Consider the following 21,040-nt stretch of genomic DNA (forward strand, 5'->3'; position numbering starts at 1 on the left):
TTTTTAAAATTTTATTTCTTAATATTTTTTTTTTTTTTTTTTTTTTTTTTTTTTTTGATAATAATTGATTTGCTATAATGAAAACTTAAGAAATAAGAAAATAGTATTTATAGTTAATTATTATTATTTATTATAATTATTATATATTTACATTACATATATATATTTTGTACTTGTATATTATATTTCATTTATTTCTTTACTATCTATTGTAGTACTGCATTATTTGAGCAGAAATTAAGATTCAAGATTATTATCACGAATTTCTTTTTTTTTTTTTTTCTCTTTTTACCTTAGATGCTTTGAACTATAGAATATTTATAACTAAAAAAATGTTTGATATTACTACTTTTTATATATAAAAAATATAATTTTTTTAATTTTCTTAACAAATTGCATTTTTATTACATATATTAAAAGTAGTATAAGATTTTTATAAGATAATTTTGTTAAAATCTGAAATAATTTTTTTTTTTTAAATTATATGTTTATTATTTAAATTTTTGCATTTTCATTTATTTTATATTTTTTTTTTTATAAAAGATAGAAAAAAAAATTATTTACTTGAGTTTGATTATTTGATAAAATACGTAAGTTTTAATTTTTATATTATATATTTTTAAAAAATTTATTATTAATATAATAAGCATATACATGTATATTTATATTTTTTATTTTTTACAAGGATACATTTAAAATATATATATAAAAAATTATCATTTCATATAAATTTTTACTTTAATATTTGAGCATGATTTATTCTCATAATTTTTTTTTTTTTTTTTTTTTTTACTAATTCTAAAAAAAAAATTTTGATATAAAATATGATATATATAAATAAAATGTTGTTTTACATTTATTTATATATAAAATAAATAAATATAAATATAAATATATATGTATATATATATATATATATGTTCATATATGATTTAATTTGATTTATTAAATATTGGCTAAAAAATATATTTTATTCTCTTTTTTTTTAATTTGATATTTATCTAATATTTAATTGAGTGATTCATATAAGGAACATATAATTCTTCATGCTAGTTATAAGTTTAAAATGAATAATATTATTAAACTACATTTTATAATTTGTTTGAATGTAAAGTTTTCTTTTTTTTAAAGTTTAAATAATAAAATTATTGTACAAAAGTATACAAGCAAAAAAAAAAAAAAAAAAAAAAAAAAAAAATTTTTNTTTAAAAAAAAAAAAAAAAAAAAAAAAAAAAACTTTTATATTTAAAAAAAAAAAAAAAAAAATAAAATAACAAAAAAAAAAAAAAAAAAAAAACTATTTATATTTATTTGTGTTAAAGAAATACTTATGAAAAAATGAGAAATTAATTTATTTGTAAATTTACTATTTATGAACAGTTTGATTCTTATTTTTATTCATTATTTTTTTTTTTTTTTCTCTTTCATTATTATTAAAAGATGTACATTTTTATTTATAAAAAGTTATGATGTATATATATGTATAATATTATTTTTGTTATATTAATGTTACAACTAGAAAAAAAAAAAAAAAAAGATGTTACAATAAAGTAAAAAGATAAAATGCTTATGTCAATTTTTCTTTTTATATTATAATTGTGATTATATAATATATAAAAAGAAAACAAAGTAATAAAAACATATTATTAAATATTATTGATATAAAAAAATTTTTTTAAAATATTTATTACATTATTAATTAGTTTTTAGTTTTTTTTTTTTTTTTTTTTTTTTTTTTTTCCTTTATTTTTTTTATGCATATAATTATTTTTATAAGGAAATTTTATTCAGATTTCTCTTTTTTTTTTAAATATATAATCTAAAAAAGAGTATTTTATCTTTAAATAAATTTTTTAAAGGGAATATATGAATTTATTTTAGAATTTAAAAATTATATGTGTATCATCATTTTATTGTATTAAATTTCTTTTTTTTTTTTTATGGGAATATTTTTTAAAATAGTGTATTGTGATTTCATTTTATCTTAATTTTTTTTCCTTTTTTTTTTTTTTTTTTTTAATTTGTTCACATTTTTATGTTTTTATTTGTATATATATAGTAAAATAATTTTTAAATTGGTAAAATGGAAGAAATTAAAAAAGAAGAAGATTCACGAATTGAAGAAGATTGCATAAAAAAAGGGAATACAGATATGAAAAATGAAAAAAGAGAATGCAATAATGATGAAAATATAATAAAAGAAGGATATATTTACAATTTATTAGATCGGTTAAATAATTTAAAAAAGTTAAAAGTTAATGTAACTAGTGATGATGCAAATTTAAACAACGAAATAAGGAAAGATGAATGTTTACATAACAAAATAGAAAAAAATGAAAATGTAATTCATGGAATGGTGAAAGATGAAGTGTTAAATAGTGAGATAAGAAAAAATAAACATATGAATAATGAAACTGAAAAAAATGAAAATATAATATGTAATGAAGTAAGAACGAATGAAAACTTATATGAAATGAGAGAGAATATAAATTTAACAAATGAGATAGAAGGAAATCAAAACATATATAATGATATGAGAAAAAAAAGAAATCTACATGAGTTAGAAAAAATTGAAAGATTATTTAAAGAGATAAGAAAACATGAAAATTTATATAATGAAGAAGTTAATGAAATTTTATTATATAATGATTTGTACAATTTTCTTGTTGAAAAAATAGAATATATTGATATTGAAAATAAAGAAATCAAAAAATATTTAAAAGAAGAAATAGAAAAATTAAAAGAAAATAATAATTTGCTATTTGATTTTTTAAAAAAAAGTAAAAATGAAAAAAATAATATTTTTTTAAATATGAATGATGATATGTTAAATGAGTTAAAAAATTCTTTTTATGAAATATTTGAGAAAAAATTAAGGGGAGAATGTAATACTGAATGTGAAGAAAATATAATGGAGAACAAAAATGTAAGTAGAATATTTTCAATTTTATGTAAAAAGCAAGTTATAAATGTTTTAGAAGAGGTGTTAAAAAATGTATATGCAGATGAAAACATTGATGAAAATAAAATAAAAAGATTAAGTAATTTGAATAATTTTATGTATTTACTTAACACAGCAAATAACAAAAATAGTGGTGGGGAAAAAATGGAAGGTATAAAAAATCCTTCCATTGTTAAAAGAGAAATTGAAGAAATTAGTAATGATCATCATGAAATATCAAATAAAACAAATTTCAGTTCATTAAGTAATGGAAGTAATAAAACAAACAAAATTAATAAATTAAATTTGAATAAAAAAACATCTAATTATTTTCGTAAAGATAATAATGAAACACAAATTAGTTTATCAACATGTTTAACAGAAACTTCATTTATGGAGAAAAAAATAAAAGAAAAAAATTCCAAAAAAAAAATTCTTTATGAAAATAATAATATTTTAACAAATGATAAAAATTCAAAAAAAATGTTTTATGTAAATAACAATTCTTTTCCAAATGAATATTTTAGTGATATGATGGTATATATTTCATGGGTTCCCAAAAGTGCTAGATGCCAATATCCACTAGAATTACCAAAAAATTCCGCTGAAAGAAATAAATTAGCTGAATATATTGAAGCAAAAGAACAAATGCTATATATATTAAAATTAATGGGATATGAAGAAATTGATAATATTTATTTTCATCCGCCGAAAGGATCACATATAAAAATAAAATTTAAAACATTAACCTGTATGAATAAATTTTTAAAGGCATATAAAAATACACCTGATAAATGGAAAGAAGATATGTTTAATTTTTTTAATATTCCTTTAAGAAGTAGTATATCTGTTCGAGATTTAAGGATAGAAAGGGCCGTGCCGAGATCATCAGCAGCAGAGTTTAAGAAAATAAAAAAAATTAATAAAAATTATCACGATTTATTTTTATTCAAAGAAAATTATAATTTGTGTGATGAAAATATAGAAAATATGGACAAAATAAATTTTCATTATAATACATATAATAAAAATATTATTGGACAAAATAAAAGTGGTAGTAATAATAACAAAAAAATTAATGAAAACAAAAAAAGTTTACAAAAAACAAAGACAAGTAATGCTAGCGATAATACCAATATTAATATAGGAAGCAGTGTGAATAATAATATGGATGATATAGATAGTAATAATATGGTTATAAATAATGACAATATAAATAGTCCTTCATTAGGTGTAAATAACTCTCTTAATTTTCAAAGTAATAATAATACATCAGTAATTACATCTAATAATATATTAAGCAAAAATAATAACAACAATTTAAACAATAATTATGGTGGTAGTAAGAATAGCCCAAATAATATGAAATCAAATAAGGCGTTTCTAACTAATAAAGTTAATAATAATATTAATAGTAATAACATAAATAATGATAATTTAAATAATATTAATAGTAATAGCATACATAATAGTAGTATAAATAACAATAATATAAATAAAAATGTAAATGGCAAATTAAATTACAATACAAATAATAACATAAATCATAATAATACTATGTTTGCATCTAGAAATTCTTCAAGAAATATATACAATATTAAAAATAGGAATTCACATAGAAATGGTTCAAATTTATCTAACTTTTTAAATTCTTTTAATAAAGACATGATGAATAATTTTTCATTTAAGAAACAGACGCATTATGCATCATTTTCAAATAATTCTAATAATAATATGAATTCATTAAATCAACATATTTTTACATTGAATAATAACTCAAATAAAGGAGCACAAAATGGTATATCTAATTCAAATCAATTCAGTAATCATGCAGATTCAAATAATAAAAAAGAAAAAAGTGTATTAAGAAATTTTAAAAATTGTTATATGAATAATTATTCGGAAAATAAGAACAATACACACATAAATTATAATCAAAGAAATAGTAGCATAAAACAAAACAATTATAATCACAATTTTAATGGAGAAATAATCAATGATAAATATATTCAGAATGAAGAAATGAAAGAAGATTTAAAAAATTTAATTAATATTGATTTTATTAATGATATAGATATGGATTATGAAGAAAAAAGCCAAATTAATGAATCCACTGCAAGAAATGTAAGTCGTCTACAACCGCAATCATCTTCAAAAGGTTTTAATACTATGAATAATTGTATAAATGAAAATATATTAAATAATAAAACGAAGGAATATGAAAAGTATGACAAATTATCTTTTAATAATATGAATGGAGAGAATTATATAATGAATCAAGAGCATTCTAATGATGAAATTCATTTTAATGAAAATGATTTTACATATTCCAATACTAATGTAAATAATGATAAGGATATTAATGAAAACTTTAATTATTTTTCTGAAGATAAATCAAATTTATATGATAAAAAAAATATGTTTAATTATTATAACAATACAATACCACAAGTAAATAATAATATTCATATGAATATAAACCAAAACAATACATTAAATTTAAAATCATTAAATAACACTTCATTAAACATTGATTCTACTATTAATGATAATTTTAATTCAATTGAGCATAATGATAATAATTCTTCTTTATATAGAAATACATTAAGTACAAAAATGTATATGGATGAATTATCATTAAATAATCCTTTTGATAAATATGAAGATGAATATTGTGAAATTAAAAAAAAAGAAGAAAAAATAAGAAATTTTGAGATAAAAATAAATGAAGAAGAAAATAAAAGTTTTTTAAATTATTCTTTTCATTCATCACACGTTGAAAATGATCAGAATTATTCTGACAATTACGTGAATTTTTTTTAATTTTTATTCCATTTTATTTTTAAGTTTTACTATATTTTATTAGGTTTTATTATACTTTGTGAAGTATTATTTTATTTTGCTTTATTTTATTTTTAAATGTAGTGTTCTTTTTATAAAATATTTTTATTAATTTCTTGATTTGAAAGTACCCATAAGATCTATAGCATAATATTTTTTTTTTTTTTCTTTTTTTTAATTCAAAAATTGAAAAAAAAAAAATAAGTAAAAATTAAAAAATATATATGCGTTTTAATAGTATTTTAATATGCTTTACATGCATTGACAGTTTTTTTTTTTTTTTTTTTTTTTTTTTTTTAGATATAAAGATATAATATTATTCTTTTGCTTTTTTTATTATTATTTTTTTTTTTTATATTTATTTCACACAAAGAAGTCATTTGAAATTGTGAATTTTACTACTATAAATATTTTACGGTAGTTAAAATATTTATTAAAAAAAAAAAAAAAAAAAAAAAATATTATAGATGTGAATAAATGTGTTATATTTAATGTTTTATTAATACATTGTGTTTTAAATTTAAAACTTATAAAATTTTTTTTTTTTTTTTTTGAAGTTTTAAAAAGATTTTATTTTAAAAAGCTCGTTATCTAAATAATTTTTTTTGAAATTCATTACTTTTTTTCATTTTATATGTATATATATTATATATTTTTTTACAATTTTTTTAAAATGATTTTAACATTTTCAATTATTTATTAAAGTGAAAATAAAAAAAAGAGAAATATAGGTATATTATATATATATATGCATATATTTATACATTAATATTATTAAAACTTTAACTTAACAAAAAACAGATAAAATTTTTATAGCTGGTCTTTATAAATTTATATTTACATATGGTTTCATTTTATTTAAAATGTTCTTGATACCCTGAAAAAAATAAAAGGATTTTAATTCAAGTTTAAAAAAAAATTAAGTTAATTAATTTTCAAAAAAAGAAATGTGCTTCTATTATACTTTTTATGTAAATTTAAAAAAATAGGTATCCTTTGGTAAAAAGCATTAATGAAATACATTTCTTATTTTTTATTTTAAAAATGCAATTTTTATTAGAAGTTACTTCTATATATATTTTTTCTTCATATATAGATTATTTTTAGTTTTATAAGATAAAGATATAGAGAGATATAGTTTATAAAATGCTTGATGCAAAATATGAAAATTTAAATAAATATGATTTGAAAATATATCAAAATGACATAATAAAAAAAAAACAGAAGAAAAATTATTTAAGAAATATTTTATTCTTTCCTTCTTTATTTTGGTTTAATGGTAATTTTTCGTATCCATTACCTTTTTTAAAATATAATGAAATTCATGGATACAGAGTAAAAGATTATGTAACCTGTTCAGTACATAAGCATAGTATCATTATCAGAAAAATTTTGAAAAATGAAATATTAAATATTAACATGTTTAATGAAAAAAAAGTTTTATCATGCCTATTTTATATAAATATTGATTATATATTAAAATTGTTAAATATACATACAGAATCATATTCTTTTTTGAATGGAAATAAATCATTGGAAAATTCTGATGAAAATATAAATTACTACTTATTTTGTTATAACGAGAAAAATGAAATATATTTATTAGATGTTAAAAAAAATAATTCCATTTTTAGTATTTGTGAGAAAAAGCAGATAACTTGTTTGAATTTCAATTTTCTTTATATAAATGAAAAGAATAGTTTATATAATAAATTATCGAATGATATATATGAAGAAAATATAAAAATAGTTGATTTTGATAATATTGATGAAAAGATTGTTGCAAAGAATAAATACTGTTTTGAATTAATGAAAGATAAATTTACTGATGATTTATATGAACAAAATTTTAGAATTTTAAAAAATATTTTTTATGTTTTAATATATGGCGATAATGAAGGTAATGTTTATTTTTTTTTTCCTGAAAAAAAAATTAAAATAAAAAAAAAATTAGCAAATGAGAGAATTCAATTCATTGAAACAAATGTTAAAGAATATTTTAAGATAAAAAATAGACATGATTTATTTCAAACAATTAATAACAACTATTATATTTTTATAGCTTTTAATCATTCTATTCATGTACTTAATTTTTATATTTTTGAAACATATTTTATTATAAATTTTGTGAATGAAAAGTTATTTTGTCTTACTACCAAATTTAATTATTTATGGAAAAATTATTTATCTTTTTCTACTAAAAATTATGTAAAAGTATTTGACATTAATGAAAAAAAATTATTACACAACATTCAAATAAATAATGTAATTGAAAAAAATAATATCCATAATAAAAGTTTAAAAGATGATATAATAAATTATGATGAAAATAAAATAAAAAATTTAAATGTTAATAATTTCGATGAGAAAAATATAGAGCATAATCATAATAATAATTATGATGAAGATAAAAATAGTAATATCTACATTGAAAAATATGCATATGGGAAAAAGGAAAAAAAAATCAAAAATAATAATTCATTGCAACAAGTAAAAAATATGGATTTAAAGAAAAAAGAAAAAGAACTGAATTATTATACTTGTATATATTTCGATTTAAAGGATAATTTATTTATATCAAATAATAAAGGATTAATAAATGTATATAATCTAAGTAAACAAAAAGTAATAAATACATTTGATATAAATTGTAAAGTAATATTTTATTTATATTCTTTTACCATAAAGAATAATGAATATATATATGTATACGATTCAGAAAAATTTTATTATTTATTTCTTATAAATAGTAATCAAGTTATTTACAAAATTTTTACCATTGGTGCATGGATATACCATATCTTGTACTTTCATAATAATATAATTTTTTCTTTAGGAAATGAGAATTTATATAATTTAGTCATAGATAGCTCTAAAAGAAATTTTTTAAAGTCAATATATTATAACAATATAAATATTTGTATCTATTTAATTAATCATCCTAATTTACCTATTATTGCATTTATTAATAAAAAATATGTATTTGGATTTTTTTTCTTAAATGATACAAAAAATGTAATTATTCCTTCAGTAAAAGAAAATCAAAATATTGTATCTATTTGTTGGTTTAATAGAAATAAAAATCATTATTTATATAGGAATGATACAACAGATGATTTTTCAAATAATGAAGAAACTTCTTATGTATATTATTCAATATATTCAGAAAATGAGAATCATGAAATATTACGAAACAAAAAAAAAAGGAGAAAAAAAATAATTAATAAATATACAAAACACAATAATGATTTTGATACATATATTGCTGTGTTAAATGAAAACACATTATATTTATATAATATTTTGAATAAAGAAGTGAAAAACTTAAATAATGATCTACTAAAAAGTTTATATAATTTTAAAGGAAAAAAGTATATCAGTTCTACATTTGTAAATGATCTATGTTATGTTTTCATCCTATATGAAAAAAAATTAATAATATTTGATGAATTCTTGACTTTCTCTGAATACATTATAAAAATAGAGGAGAAAATAAATAAGATGTATTTAAAAGAAGATATCTTATTTTTGCATTCAAATAGCAATGTGTATTTTATATTCATAAAACATATTATAGATAAATTTATGAAAACGAATTATTATCAGGATAAAAATATAGATAAAAAAGATTCGAATGAAAATAATACATTATACAGCCATGATTTATATTTTATAAGATTAAAATTAGAACATAATTTAAAAATAGTTCTTTTTGATTTTTATTACATTGATAAAGAGATATATGTAGCTATTTTTTCCAAAAAAAAACAAATATTTGTGTATAAAATAAATTTAATTAATGACTGTGTAAAGCAAATTTATGAGAATAAACATTTAGAAATAGAAGCTAAATTATTATCTCAATTTTTTAATTTTTATATTTTTGATCATATAAATAAAGTAGGTAGTATTTTATGTATGAAGTTTTTTTACAATTATAAAAAAAAGAAAATTTATTTAACTTTTGGGGGTTTGGAACAATTTCTTTTTTTGTGGAATTTTTTGAAGTATTCTATAATTCAGATAAAATGAATTTTTATATTAATTGAAAAAAAATGTATAAACAAAAAAATAAAAAAATAAACAAATAAGGTATAAGAAAAAATAAAAAATTGTTATGCAAAAAATATTAATAATTATAATAAAGAATATCTAAATACCATATGATAAAAAGGAGAAAATTTTATCTAATAGTTATATCATATATATTTACAATTTGTTTTATTACTTCTTCATGTAATTCTTTAACATAATTTTTAAAAATCTCTTGTTCCTATAAAAATAAAAGAGAAACCAATTATAATATATAATTTTAAATTTTAAATATTTTTTTTTTTTATGAGTTTATATTTTTTTTTTTTTTTAGTCATTATATATAATTTTTTTTAATGATATATGTATTTAAATATAAATTACTTTTATATTTGTTGTTGCAACATAGATGAACTTATAAGAATAGCTAGTTTTATTCAATTTTTTATTGAAAAATATATCAAAGAGAAAAACTTTTTTCAAAAAACATATATTTTTTATATTTTTAAAATCAAAAATTTTTTTTATAAATTCTTCATTGTTCCACTCCAGGTTAGAATAAAAGGATAAATCTCTTTCTTCATTTTTTATATTGTATAAATTTATGAAATGTAAAACTTCATTATTCTCATTTAAGGTTTTTTTGATAGAGGTTAGTATTTTATCTCTTAATTTTATTCCTTCTTTTTTTGGTGATTCTGATAAAATATTTTCTTCTATAGATAATTTATAGTTACTTATATCATGAACTAATTTGTTTTTTAAATTTTCATTCAAATATTTATTATTTTTACAATTGCTTATAACATTGTAAAGTGTTTCATTATTTAAGTAACCTTTAGTAGTTTTATTAGTTGAAGTATTTTCTATATTTGATATATATAAATACAAATCTCTTATTCTATTTATATCAAATTTTATCATAGCAATTCTATCTATTCCCAATCCTATAGCTAAATAATCATATACATCATGCTTTTTAGTTTTCTTAAAAATTATTTTGTTTCTTAAAATTCCACTTCCTAATATTTCTATCCATTTGTTATTATAAAAAATTTCTGCTTGAAGAGAATTAGTTGTGAAATCAAATGAATCTTCTCTTATTCTCCATTTATATTTTTTTTTAAAAAGAAATGATAATAATTCACATAAGAAATATATAAGTTGTTTTTTCTTATTAATTAGTTCGTTTTTTATTTTTATATATATATCTATTTGATTAAAAAATGGGAAATGAAGTTTATCAATATTATCTTTTCTAAAAATACTTGAAACAATACAAAAATTATCACTGTTCAAATAATTTAAATTTAAATTTAAATTGGTATTTTCTATTTTATCGATTTCGCTAATATTATTAATATTATAATTATTTAAACAATTCCAATAAATATCAGTATTTTCATGTTTAACATTTTTATTACTATTTTCCTTATTTATTGATTCATTATAAGTATTATTTTTCTCAAAAAAACTTTCATTAGAATAATTGCTTGTTTTTTTATGTATATTAGTATTTTCTATTTTAGTATTCCTTTCATTTTTTAATAACTGATACACATATGGAAATAATGATGTTGCTTGAGGGATATATATATATGAATCGGAAAAATAAAAATTATTTTTTTTTGAAGTGGTTTCATTAGTGTCCTTAATTAAAATTTCATTAAAACACAAATTACTATCGTAAAGTGGACATTTATTATAAACAACGTAAAAAGATATTTTTTTTTTTAGAAAATTTAATATTTCATTTGTAACATTATGTATAGGATGATTTTTTATATTATACACATTTTTAAATCTATTATAATTTATTATATCATCTTTTACATAATACTTATTATTAAGTTTTGTTAATTCAATTTTACTGAAGTGAATTTTTTTATAAGTGTTGCTTAATTTAATCAATACAAAAATTAAAAATGTGAAAAAAAAAAAATGCATTTCTAACATAAATTCATCATAACTTTTTAAAAAAACAGAAAAAAATAAAAATAAAAAATATAAAGTAATATATATATTGTAAATAGATTTTCATCTTAAAATCTTAATTATGGATATATTTTTACATCTTATTTAAATCGTTTATTTATTTTTATTTTTATTTTTTTTTTAAGCATTGAATGGTAGTTAAAAATAGCCTATTTTATTTTGTATGTAGTATAAGTTAATTTAATATATATAAAATAAAATATTATGTATCATAATTAATATAATAAAATTTTATTATTTTTTTTATTTTACTTCTTTTTATGTATGTTATTATTAAAAGATTAAAAATTAATAAAAGGATCATATGAATATAAAAATATAAAAAGAAGCAAAAAAAAAAAAAAAAAAAAAAAAAAAAAGCTAAATAATAAAGTTTAAAATATTTAAATTCATCCCATGAAATTTATAAATATTTTAAAACTTATATGTTTATGTATATTATAAAAAAAAAAAAATAAATGAAGAGATAAATAATTTATAATTAAATGTTTTAAAAAATATGAATGATAAACTTATTTAAAATTAAAAGGATTAAAAAAAAAAAAAAAAGATAAAAAGAAAAAATTAGATGGCAATATATATGAAATAAAAAAAAAAGTAAAATTTATGCATACATATATAGTTATAATTATTTATTTTTATTCTTGTTTTATTAGTTATTTTGTTATTTATTATTCATTTATTTATTTTTTTTTTTTTAAACACAATTTCATTCATCATAATTATAATTGTCATTCATATCATCTTCATCATCTTCATCCTCTTCATCTTCATCATCTTCATCCTCATCTTCATCTTCATCATCTTCATCCTCATCATCATCTAAATCGTCTTCATCTTCATCGTCATCTTCGTCTTCATCAAGTTTATTTCTATTTCTTAAAAGTTTTCGTTGTTTATTTAAATAATTACGTGAATTTAACGATGGGTCTAATATACCTTTTTCTTTTTTTTCACTATCTACCATCATACATTCAGTAGTTAAAACCATACTAGCGATACTACAACTATTTTTAATAACACTTAAAATGACATTAGTACTATCAATAATACCATTTTCTACCATATTAACGAATTTATTAGTATTTACATCATAACCAAAACCATATTTATCTTTTGAATTTAAAATTATTTTAACAACATTTTCTCCATTTACACCTGCATTATCAGCTATTTGTTTAGTAATAACATCTAAACTACTAACAACTATGTTTGCACCCATTTTTTGTAATTCTATTTCTGATTCTAAATTTCCTATTAAATCAAGATATTTTTTTTCTTCTTTATTATTATCAATTTGAAATTGTTCTTCAATTTTTTTATATATTTCTTGTATAAAATTAGATTTTATTATTTCTAAAAATGTAACTCCTCCACCTGGTACATAACCAATATCAATGGCACTTTTAACTGCATTAGTGGCATCTTCATATTTGAATTTTCTTTCTTTTTGTTCTGTTTCTGAATTACCACCTATTAATATTTTAGCTATTCCACCTGATAATGCAGCTATACGTTCATTTAATTTTTCTTTATCATATTTAGATGTTGTTTCTTCATATTCTTTTTTTAAAACATTTATTCTTTCATCAATTTGACTTTTATATTCTTCTTTTGTAATTAAACTTGTTCTATCCTTTTTAACTATTAAAGTATTAGCACTTCCTAATAGTGATAAATAATTATTATCAAAGCTATTCATATTATTACTTAAGTTGTTTAAGTCTAAACCAACATCAGCACTTATATATTTACTATTTGTAACAATAGATAAATCTTTTAGGTAATCTTTTCTTCTGTCTCCAAATGATGGGGCTCTTATAGGGACCTAAAAAAAAAAAAAAGATATAATATATATTATGTATATATGCTTATTAGATATTATTTTTTTTTTATTGAGAGAGATAGATGTATGAAAAATGTACCAAAGATTATAATTCTATAATTATGAATTATTCTTTTTCTTATTTTTCTATATTTTATATATCTCCATTTTTATTGTATAAAATTATATTATATATATAAAAATCTTATACTTCAATAAAAATGGAGAAGTTTTACAAAAAAAATATAACAACTAAATATATTTTTCATAATTAACAAGAAATATGAACATTTTTATTTAAAAAACTGACATGTATATATATATATAAATTATTATTTATAACTTAAAAATTAAGGTATATTAATGGAAATAATATTATTGTATAAATAATGAAAAATAATATATATATATATATTTATGTTTCTATTTTATAAATATATATATATATATATATATATATATATATATATATATATATATATATATATATATGTAACTACATACCACTTTGATTGCTCCTTTTAATTTATTTATAATTAATGTTTGTAGTACTTCATTACTAAAATCATCAGCAATAATACATAATGGCTGTTTATTTTTGGCAAAAATTTCTAATATAGGTAAAATTGATTGAATATTGTCAATATTTTGATCCGTAATTAAGGTTGAAACGTTACTATATTCAATATAATCTTTATTTTCATTATACAAAAGATATGGGTTAATTATACCTCTATCGAAATTATAACCTTCTGTAAATTCTAATTTATCATTAATATCTGCATTATCATCTAAAATTATAGCAGCATTTTTACCTAATTTATCATAAGCATTTGCAATAATTGTTCCCATATGAACATCATTATTACTAGCAATTGTGGCAATATTTAAAATATCTTTGTAAGTTTTAATTGGTGTTGATAAGGATTTTATTTTTTCAATTATCATTTTTGAAGCTAATTGTATACCTCTTTGTATAGGTATTGGATTATGATTATTATTAACTTCTTCAATTCCTTTTTTTGTAATGGTTGCTGTCATTAATGCTGTAGAACTAGTTCCATCTCCAGCTTTATCATTTGATATATTTGTACTTTCTTGCATTAACTTTACACCATTATTCTTTTTTCTATCTTTTAAAGAAATATTTTTTGCTATAGTTACACCGTCATTAATAATTAAAGGGCTACCATATTCCTTTTCTAACAAAACATTTCTACCTCTAGGACCTAATGTTAATTTGACAACATCTGATACAGTTAATATTCCTTTTAATAATTCATTTCTACATTCATTTCCGTATATTATGTCTTTTCCTTTTATTTTATTTTCGCTCATCTTCATTTTTACATAATTTTCTTTTCTTCTACTTATTATTTTACTATTTATATATTTTAATCTCTTATTTAAAAATATTCTACTTTTATTCATTCCTCTCTTTTTTTTTATACTATATCCATATCTCAAACAAATAAAATAAATTATAAATAAAAACACACTTATTTTCTTCATTTTATTTGTATTTCTCTATATAAATATATATATATTTTTTTTCAAAATTTTTTCTTTTCTATAATTTTTACTTTGTCAAATAATTAAAATAAATATAAATTAACATATGAAAAAAAAAAAATTAAAAAAATTAAAAATATATATATATACATATATATATATACATATATATACATATATATATATATTTTTTTTTTTTTTATTAAAAATGTATAATATTAAAAATATAAATTTTTCTATATTTAAAAATGACAGATTTTTAATTTATGAAATCGTATCAAATGTATTAATAATTTTTTCAAAAATTAATATTAATATAAATTTATTTATTATTTTTTTATTTTTAAAATTTTTTAAAGTTATAAATAACAAAAATGTATTTCTTATATATGCTTTACTTTTTAAAAAAGTTTGAATACGTTCATTATATTGTTCCAGAATTGTAAACGAAGAATGTATTCTTTTTTTAAAATAATAAGATAATTTTACATTTTGATAGAACTTTTTTTATAAAGAGAAAATGTAATAATAATGTATTTATGAATATATTTAGCTAAAAAGTTAAAAATATAAAGTAGATGGTGGTGTTTTGTCAAAATTATTTACTTTTATTTTTGTTATATTTGAATTTTGAAAAAGATTAGTGCACTTTAATAATTTTTTTAAATACTAATATTTGAGTATTTTTTTATATATTCTTTTATATATATATATATATATATATATATATATATATATATAGATATATAATTTTTTTTTTTATTATTTTTCTTTTAAAGTATTACTTATAATAAGATTAAAATGTAATATTAAAAAAACTATTTAAAAAATTAAATGGAAAATTAAAATATTTTAAAAACTGAAAACAGAAGATATAGTATTAAAAAAAGGAAACAGAAAAAAAAATAATTAAAAAAGTATGTGAATTTTAATAAATTTTTTATTAATGAATAAATATAATAATAATTGTTACATATGGATTTAAGTATTTAAGAATAAAAATATATATTCGTAAGGCTTTTAAATCTTCAAAAGATTCATATATCCTTTTTTCATTAAATATAATTTTATTGTCACATATAATTATATAATTCGAGAATATAACTATATGTTGATCTACATATATATATATATATATATTAAAAATTTATATTGAATATCTTATTGTATCATATAATTTTTTCCTTGAAATTTTTTTTTTATCTTTTTTAAATTATATATAATATAAAGTTCTATATCAAAGTAATAGGAATACCAAAAAAAAAAAAAAAAAAAAAAAAAAAATTAAAAATTTATAGTATTTGTGAGTAATTTTTTTTTTTTTCTTTTTACATTTTTTTTTTTTTTTTACAGTTTAATTTTTTATATATATTAAAGGATGGCTGTATTTATGGGTAAAGTTAGAACCCTATTTAGTCCATTTCGTAGGGGGTTTTCAACTAAGATGGAGTAAAAAAAATGAAAGAAAATTATAATAGAAAAAAAGAATTATTTATTTATATATATATATAATTTTAATGTGAACATGTATTTTTAATTTTTATGCAAAAAATAGTTTTTGTCTTTATTTGATGTATGAACATTACGCAAATATAAAAATAAATTCACATTTTATTATAACTTAATGAATAATTCATTTCAATTTTAATATAAAAATATGTCTTGTAATTATATGTATAATGATTTCTCTTTATACAAGTTTGAAATATTATTATGTGTAGTTTATTAATATAATAAATATACTAATGTTTTTATTTTGTTTTATATATTTGATTACTATTATATTTATATAATTTTGTATTCATTAAAATTTTTTTTTTATTAGGATATTTATTAATTTTTCTTTATTTTGAATTTTATATTTATAATTCAATATTCATTTTTTATATTATCTATATTTGTATTTAATAAGATATTTTATTCAATGTGTGTACTTTTAATTTTTTAATGGAAATTTAAAAAATTTGAAATTATATTTATATTTATTATTTTTATTAACATTTCAGTAATATATGATGATTTGAAAAAAAAATTTTTTTTTTTTTTTTAGCTACGATGTTATAGTTATAGGTGGTGGACCTGGAGGATATGTGTGTAGTATTCGTTGTGGTCAGCATAAATTAAAAGTTTTAAATATAAATGAAGATAAAAAATTAGGTGGAACATGTTTAAATAGAGGTTGTATTCCATCAAAGTCCTTATTACATATTGCACACAACTATTATGAAGCAAAAAATAGATTTAAGGATAGTGGAATATTAATAGATAATATAAATATAGACATTGATACTATTCATAAACATAAAAACAAATGTATGGGTAACTTAGCAGATGGTATATCTTTTTTGTATAAAAAAAATAATGTAAATCATATTATTGGTCATGGAAGCATAATTGATGAAAATACAGTTTTAGTAAAAAGTGAAAAGGAAGAGAAAAAAATTACAGCAGAAAGGATTGTTATAGCTACCGGTTCTAAACCAATTGAAATACCTTTAAAAAAATTAAACGATAATAATCTAGATGATATAGATAATGTTACGGATATTTTAGAATATGATCATGAAATTATACAAAATTCTGATGATATATTAAATTTTAAAAAAATACCAAAAAAAATGTCTATTATTGGTGGTGGGGTTATTGGAATAGAAATAGGTTCTGTATTTTCAAAGTTGGGATCAGATGTTACTATATTTGAGTATAATGATAGATTGTGTACTTTTCTTGATGCTGATGTCAGTAAAGTTTTACAGAAAACATTAGAAAAAATTAAAATGAAATTTAAATTTAATACATCAATAATAGGTGCTAATATAATAAATAATGAAGCTATTTTATTTTGTAAGAATAACAAAACAAATGAAATAAAAAAAGTGAAATCTGAAGTTGTACTTATTTGTGTTGGGAGAAAGGCAAATTTAGAAAATTTAAATTTGCATAACTTAAATATAGAACTAAATAAAAATAAAAAAATACAGGTGGATGAATATTTTAATGTAACACCATTCTCTACTATCAAAGCTATTGGAGATGTAATTGATGGACCCATGTTAGCTCACAAAGCTGAAGAAGAAGGTTATATAGTAGCTAATATGTTATTTTCTGAATTAAAAAAAAATAAAAAAAAAAAAAGTCATATTAACCATGATTTAGTACCAAGTGTAATATATACCCACCCTGAAGTTGCTAGTGTTGGATACAATGAAGAAAAATGTAAAAAGTTAAATATAAATTTTAAATCAGTTAGTTTCCCATTTGCTGCTAATAGTAGAGCGAGAACGATAGATGATTATGATGGTTTAATTAAATTAATTGTTGAAAAGGATACAAACAAAATATTAGGTTCTCAAATAATTGGAAATAATGCAAGTGATTTAATTTTACCAATATCAATTTATGTAAGTAATAATGGATCATCTAAAAGTTTAAGTAAAATTATATATCCTCATCCTACATTTTCTGAGGTAATTAAAGAAGTTGCATTACATTCTTTTGATAAACCTATACATATGTAAAAATAAATTATAAAAAAAAAAAAAAAAAAAATGTGTATATATCTTAGAAACATTCTAATTTAATAGATTATTTTTGTTTCCTTTTTTTTCTTTTGAATTTTCATCTTTTCTTATATTTTTTTTTTTCTCTCCTCTCCTCTTTTCTATGTATTTGTTTTTTTTTTTTTTTTTTTTTCTTCCTTTTTCTCTTTTCTTTTTTTTTTTTGTTATTTCATGTTATACCTGAAATAAATAGTTAAAGAACTATTAATAAATATTAATATTTTTAATATAAATAGTTTTTATTTATTTAAAAGTTTAATTGAATTAATAAAAATGAGAATATCTAAAAACTAAGAAAAAAAAAAAATATAAACATATATTTTATTTAAGAAATTTTTAGATTTTAAAATTTCAGTTTACAATTACTAAAAAATAAATACACAAATTTATAATTTAAATGAAAAATAAAAAATAATAAAATAATAATACAAGAAAATTAAATGGAAATTATGGAGAAATATATATTATTTTTATTTTATGACTATTAAAAGTTGATTTTCTTTTAAAAAAAATTAAAAAAAAAAAAAAAAAAGAAAGTTTATTTAATCCTATCAAAATGAAGATACATATGTTATTTAAAGGATGCAATAGATATTGCACATTATTTTAATTATATGATCAATTTAATTTTACACTTCAAAAGTATTAGTATTTTTATGTAAATATTTATTATATATAAAGTTAATAAATATCTAAAAGATTTTTATTAAATCTTAAATTGTCATCAATGTTGCTTCAATAAAAAAAATAAATAAATAACCACATGACAAAAAAAAAAAAAAAAAAAATAGAAGAGAATAATAATTAAAATAAAATAATAAGAAAATATATAAATATGTATATAGCATATTCATATATATATATATATATATATATATATATATATATATGACTTAAAAATTTTTATGTTAAATATAAAACTGAAATTTTTTTTAACAGATCTATAATAACATTATATTTGTAAATTGTGTAATTAATATTGAATATTGCTATTTTAACTTTTACTTATAATTTTTTATTTAAACTGGATTATTTAAACTAAATAAATATACTTTTTTTTTTTTTTTTTTTTTTTTTTTTTTTTTTTTNAAAAAAAAAAAATTTTTTTTTTTTTTTTTTTTTTTTTTTTTGTATAATTTTAGTGAATTAAAATATTAAAATGGTTGAACAAAAATTAAAAGTAATTGATGAAAATGATTTAAAAAATTTTAAAAATGAATCAAAATGCTGCATTATAATAAATGATTTAGTTTATGATGTTAGTTCATTTTATGAACATCCTGGTGGTTTTGATCTTTTTAAAGAATATGAAGGTTAAATTGTATGCATTTCATTAGTTTTTTATTTTATATATAAAAAATAGAAGTTTATTTTTTAATCGTTTTTTTTCTCTATTAATTGTATTATTAGTGTGTTATTATTTTATATTATTTATATTATTTCATTTTTTCTTTAAATAGGAATAGATGCTACAGCATCTTTTAATGAAATTGGTCATTCTACATATGCAAAAAAATTGATGAAAAGTTATTTAATTGGTGTAAAAAAAGATACTGAAAAATATAAAAAAAAAGTAGAAACAAAAATAATAGAAAATGAAAGAGAATATATTAATGTGTCAGAAGAAGAAATAGAAGAAGAAGAAGATGTAAAAACATATAAACCTCCAAATGTTAGAATTAAATATCTAAAAGTAAAAAGTTTTAAATATATATAATAAGAAAAGTTTACAAAGATTAATTAAAATTAGAAAAAAAAAAAAAGTTACACTAAATATGAGAAAATAAAAATAATGTTAATTATATACATATATATATATATATATATATATATATATATATATATATATATATATACAAACAAAACAAAATTAAAATAAAATATTCATTTCAAAATTTTAATTCATTTTTATTATAACATTTTAATAATGTATATTTTTATATTCGTATTTTAATTTAATTTTTTTTTTTTTTTTTTTATTTCGATTTTCACTTAGGTTCCTGAAGAAAAATCCAATTATTCTATTTTAGCTTTAGTTATTGTATTATTTAGCATTGCTTATTATTTTATGTTTATAAGAAAATAATTAACATATTTTCATTATATTTTTATTATATTTTTATTATATTTTTATTATATTTTCATTATATTTTAGTAACAAAAACAATACCCTTTTTAACACATATTGATATATGTACTATTTAAAATTTTTTAAAAAATATAAAATAATTTTTAAAAGTATATTAGTATAGGAAATAAAATTGATAGACATTCATAAATAATATATCCTTCTTTATTATTACTTTTTTTTTTTTTTTTTTTTTTTTTTTTTTA

The 21,040-nt window shown here is 17.0% G+C and overlaps 6 protein-coding genes across 6 annotated transcripts; 4 read left to right on the forward strand and 2 right to left on the reverse strand.

Moving 5' to 3' along the window:
* Positions 1 to 2,083: 2,083 nt before the first annotated feature.
* On the forward strand, positions 2,084 to 5,764 carry PGAL8A_00453500 (asparagine-rich protein, putative; the record flags this gene model as incomplete). The annotated part of the gene is made up of 1 exon (XM_028673290.1): positions 2,084 to 5,764. One exon carries the CDS (start codon positions 2,084 to 2,086, stop codon positions 5,762 to 5,764), a length of 3,681 nt encoding a protein of 1,226 aa, XP_028529758.1.
* A 1,164-nt stretch (positions 5,765 to 6,928) lies between these two features.
* On the forward strand, positions 6,929 to 9,814 carry PGAL8A_00453600 (conserved Plasmodium protein, unknown function; the record flags this gene model as incomplete). The annotated part of the gene is made up of 1 exon (XM_028673291.1): positions 6,929 to 9,814. One exon carries the CDS (start codon positions 6,929 to 6,931, stop codon positions 9,812 to 9,814), a length of 2,886 nt encoding a protein of 961 aa, XP_028529759.1.
* A 151-nt stretch (positions 9,815 to 9,965) lies between these two features.
* PGAL8A_00453700 (phenylalanine--tRNA ligase, putative) lies at positions 9,966 to 11,761 on the reverse strand (the record flags this gene model as incomplete). The annotated part of the gene is made up of 2 exons (XM_028673292.1): positions 9,966 to 10,055; positions 10,199 to 11,761. 2 exons carry the CDS (start codon positions 11,759 to 11,761, stop codon positions 9,966 to 9,968), a joined length of 1,653 nt encoding a protein of 550 aa, XP_028529760.1.
* A 757-nt stretch (positions 11,762 to 12,518) lies between these two features.
* CPN60 (60 kDa chaperonin, putative) lies at positions 12,519 to 15,146 on the reverse strand (the record flags this gene model as incomplete). Its single annotated transcript, XM_028673293.1, has 2 exons — positions 12,519 to 13,637; positions 14,139 to 15,146. 2 exons carry the CDS (start codon positions 15,144 to 15,146, stop codon positions 12,519 to 12,521), a joined length of 2,127 nt encoding a protein of 708 aa, XP_028529761.1.
* Positions 15,147 to 16,536: 1,390 nt separating this feature from the next.
* LPD1 (dihydrolipoyl dehydrogenase, mitochondrial, putative) lies at positions 16,537 to 18,664 on the forward strand (the record flags this gene model as incomplete). Its single annotated transcript, XM_028673294.1, has 2 exons — positions 16,537 to 16,595; positions 17,197 to 18,664. 2 exons carry the CDS (start codon positions 16,537 to 16,539, stop codon positions 18,662 to 18,664), a joined length of 1,527 nt encoding a protein of 508 aa, XP_028529762.1.
* A 1,201-nt stretch (positions 18,665 to 19,865) lies between these two features.
* PGAL8A_00454000 (cytochrome b5, putative) lies at positions 19,866 to 20,792 on the forward strand (the record flags this gene model as incomplete). The annotated part of the gene is made up of 3 exons (XM_028673295.1): positions 19,866 to 20,019; positions 20,167 to 20,378; positions 20,703 to 20,792. The coding sequence occupies 3 exons, from the start codon at positions 19,866 to 19,868 to the stop codon at positions 20,790 to 20,792; spliced, it is 456 nt and encodes a 151-aa protein (XP_028529763.1).
* Positions 20,793 to 21,040: the final 248 nt, after the last annotated feature.

This window comes from Plasmodium gallinaceum (assembly GCF_900005855.1).
Source record: "Plasmodium gallinaceum strain 8A genome assembly, contig: PGAL8A_v1_130, whole genome shotgun sequence".
Taxonomy (NCBI): Eukaryota; Apicomplexa; class Aconoidasida; order Haemosporida; family Plasmodiidae; genus Plasmodium; species Plasmodium gallinaceum.